Raw genomic sequence first — 4,091 nt, forward strand, 5'->3', positions numbered from 1 at the left:
CTGATTTATATTAATTACGACAGTGTATTAAAGTTTTGGTGGTCTGTTCGCAATGCTCCTTTGTTTCTGGTAATATCGAAAACTGCTGCACCGAATTAACAGGACTTTAAATGGAGAGTAACTTTCCATGAGGAACTGGCTATTAGTAGAAACCTTGTATAATCGGCTGCGTCCCGTCAGCGAGTTTATTTTTCAGTAGCATTTATTGTTTGTGTCATGTCTTTTAATTAAACTAAGTATTTCTCAAAACGATGTTCTTTAATACTAATTCTTTCTGAAACGTGTATGATTTTGGAGTCTTCAAGTCTAGTGTGAATAGATATTAATTAAGCTAGGCGACCTCTGTCGACCACATTATCACTTAACATCCGGTGGGATCATGGTCAAGTGTTGACTTATTGAATACTAGCTGTTGCTCGCGACTTCGCCCGCGTGAAATTACAAATGTAATCTATTACGTTCTCCCTTTTTTTTAAACCTATTACCAAAAGTATTAACTTAGTAGTAATCTACGTAATAACAGAAATCTACCGATGTAAGATTCCAAATTTCTAAGCCCGGTAGCTTGTAAGCTGATTTTTCCGTTACCCTTAATGTTTGTGTTCGCGATATCTTCTGAACTATTTGTCCAATTTAAATACTGTAAAGGACAATTTAATTCTACACTAAATTTTCCTGCCAACAAACGCATTTATTTGGATAAGGGTTAATATTGAAACCAATAAAAGAACGCTGCAAATAGCGTGAGGGTTTTAATTCAATTTTTAAACAAAAAGTGGTTATTGTAAGAAAACCATTAAAGATAGATATACGCTGTCGCGGACTTTTCTGTAGAACTTTTTGAGATCTACAATTCTTACATATATCATTTTTATGTACCTCTAACGGTTTAGGCATCGTAAGCCGAGAAAAATTAAAGTTAAGTGAATTTTTAACGCCGGCGTCCAGAAACACGCTTTTTATTAATAGTACCTAAACATTAGTAATAATAAAATATAGCCTATGTTACTCACAGATAAATTACCTTTCTTATGGTGAAAGAATTTTTAAAATCGGTCCAGTAGTTTTTGAGTTATTTCAATATATATAAAAATACAAAGTTTTCCTCTTTATAATATTAGTATAGATATAGATAACTTTTATCGTTGTTTGGCGTTGGTTTAAATCTGTGGTAAGCCTTTAATGGTAAAAAAATTAACTTTCAGTAGGTTTAGAAATAAGCTGTTTAGATTGGCAACCGTATATCCAAGAGAATAAAACATCGCGAAAATAGATGTTTAATCCATTTTGTAGCTCAACAGAACACAAGGAACTAACAGTAATCATGAAAAGCTACTTTGTTTTATAAGATTTATAACTTGTTTTACAAGGAGATACAATTTTGGGTTTTATTATTTTATAAGAGGAGAAAACGAACCACAGGAACACCGAGGTGTTCATCTACGCCCGTGGACATCCGCAATACTAAAGAAATACCATACCAAACTGCAGATGCGTTGTTAGCCAGTTGATTTTTTAAACTCATGTAGTCATTTAAGCTTTATCATAATTATTACTTTTAATGTACGATTAGAAGACGACATAAATGTCCGATATTAACATCTGTATTGTTTGTAACGAGATGCATGCTTTCATACAGAAATATTTGATGTAAGCGGTGAGTTTACTGTACTACTAATAGATGACTATATTCTTATTTACAATAACAATTTGTGGATAGGTAAAAGGCACGTAGTTAACAGTTTAAAACAAAGAAAAAACAAATGCTATTTTTTTATAAATTTATTTAACTTAAATACTAATAAAAATAAAATTTGAAGCTATCATTAACTTTGTACATACAACAAATTACAACATGCAAAGAATAGACAGCTGACACCGACAGCTGCAACTCTCAACTGTGGCGATATCAAACAATCAGTTGTATCTTGTTGTATGATACTAAATAACGTGGCTGTATGTGTGTGTGTTAGTGAATGTAGCCGTGGCCGAGTCCCAGCGAGCTGTAGCCTCCGTGGCTGCCGTAGCCTCCGTAGCCTCCGTATCCACTGTAGCCGCCGTGGCCGCCGGAGTAGCCGTGCCCGAGGCTGTACGAGGTGACAACTCGGCGTGTGACGACGGGAGCTGAGACGATGTGACCGCTGTAACCGCCGTAGCCGAGACTATGGCCCCCATAGCCGAGGCTGTGTCCACCGTAGCCGAGGCTGTGGCCCCCGTAGCCTAAACTGTAGCCACCATAGCCGAGACTGTGTCCTCCGTAGCCGAGGCCGAGCAGACCGCGCTTCTCGTTCTTCTTCTCTTCAGCGCAGTTTACTGCGGCAATCAGGACTAATAAACACACCTGAAAATTGAAAAAATCGTATAAGAGAAGTACCGACAACAAATCTTAGATTATAGAATATTAAAGTTTTAGGATGATTTTTAATGGTTATCGGTTGACTTACGATAGCCTTCATGTTGCAGGAGTGGTTGTTGTGTTGCGGGGTGAGCAGGACACTGGATATGGAGTCCGCGCACGCACAGCTTATATACGCGGGCAGCCACGAGCTGTCGCGCAGCCCCTCTTCACGGCGGGTGCCAGTGCCGGGGTGGAAGCCACACCTTTCATAATCTCAATGTCACAGGGCTATTGTGAAATTGTTTCATAATAAAAAAAAAACAAATTACACAGTACATATGAAGATATCTGAGGTATATTACAGTTAAGTTGCTGTTTTGTAACGACTAATAACTGTTTATCTGCATATCCAATCTTTGTAGATATTAGAATTAAATTTATTGTGTGCTGATTATAATACAAATATGATGTATAGTTTTTCAAGGAAGTTTATTTACGTGTGAGGAGTCTTTCGCGCCGGCCGATGGCAGTAAGATCGATAGCTATCATACAAATAGAGTGATTTCTCACTTCTAATACTACTGCTATAAGATTTTTAGCAGGCATTGCTCTGAAAATTCTGCTAATGTTTTGGCACATTTACTGTATTTACGTTTCTTTTTATAATCCAAAAAAATAAGGAATACTTTTTTGATCAGCGGTATTTAAAAAAAGCCGAGGTAAATGGTATGTCATCATAACTTAAATCAGCATTGTTTTTGTTTAATCCATTTGAGTTCGAATAAGTTTGATGAAAGGCGGATGTTTTAAGAATATTTGTACCTACAATATCTTATAAGTTACATGTTTGTTTTATTATTTTAACAGATTGCGTTAAGAAATTATGAAACTTAAAATGTCGTTTAACGCATTACATCGAGGTTTATTAATCGGCTTATGTAAACATTTTTGTCCGTTAATTTGCTATGAAATCACACGAAATCTCCAATCCGATATATATTTATACAATGTTATGTGAAATTAAGGTGATGTTGATCGAATCTAATAAATTGGTGCAGAAAATTGCATAACATATAGTGCATATGAGGCGCGGCGAGGTGAACTTGAGGCGGGTGTCCGACGCGACGTTGCGCCGCTGCAGCTCTGTTTGATAATTACACTAAGTAAGTACTCAATGCCGCAACTCTCAAGTAAATGGAAACCGCTTGTGAAATACTTTTTAACAAGAGCACACGGACACTGTGATATGAAAGTAGGATACTCGGTGGCTTCTGGTGCCTGAATTTGTCATCACTATCTATAATTTAATCTATAAATTTTAAAACATTTTTTTAGAATTACCTCATTGTTTTTTAATGTATGTGTGGTGTAATGTATCTAGTGGAAAAACCATATATCTAACTAATGCATTGAAAGTAATAAAAGTCGTCTCCTTTTTTCATAACAGTCATCTATAATGTTGTATGTTTAACATAATGACAGACAGGGTCGTGTTAACGGGGATGGAAGGATTGCGGTCCATCCGGGTATCATTACTTAAGTTGCCCCAGACATTGGACGTATTAATTTTAGGAGACCCTTCTTGACCCCCAAACACGTAATACAGTTAAGATGATCCTACATCTTGTACTTATTTGAAACCTGACAATAAACAAAAATGACAATCTAGAGAAGTACAATGAACGCAGTGCTCTTGTAAAACTTAAACAAAAATAATTTGCTTGCTCGTCGACTGAGTTATTTCAACGTATTT

The 4,091-nt window shown here is 36.3% G+C and overlaps 1 protein-coding gene across 1 annotated transcript; it reads right to left on the minus strand.

Moving 5' to 3' along the window:
- Positions 1 to 1,766: 1,766 nt before the first annotated feature.
- Positions 1,767 to 2,508, minus strand: LOC106101500 (shematrin-like protein 2). The gene is made up of 2 exons (XM_013280744.1): positions 2,445 to 2,508; positions 1,767 to 2,341 (listed from the first exon to the last, which is right to left on the minus strand). The coding sequence occupies exons 1-2, from the start codon at positions 2,454 to 2,456 to the stop codon at positions 1,970 to 1,972; spliced, it is 384 nt and encodes a 127-aa protein (XP_013136198.1). The 5' UTR covers positions 2,457 to 2,508; the 3' UTR covers positions 1,767 to 1,969.
- Positions 2,509 to 4,091: the final 1,583 nt, after the last annotated feature.

This window comes from Papilio polytes, unplaced genomic scaffold (genome assembly GCF_000836215.1).
Source record: "Papilio polytes unplaced genomic scaffold, Ppol_1.0 DF823980.1, whole genome shotgun sequence".
NCBI classification, from domain to species: domain Eukaryota; kingdom Metazoa; phylum Arthropoda; class Insecta; order Lepidoptera; family Papilionidae; genus Papilio; species Papilio polytes.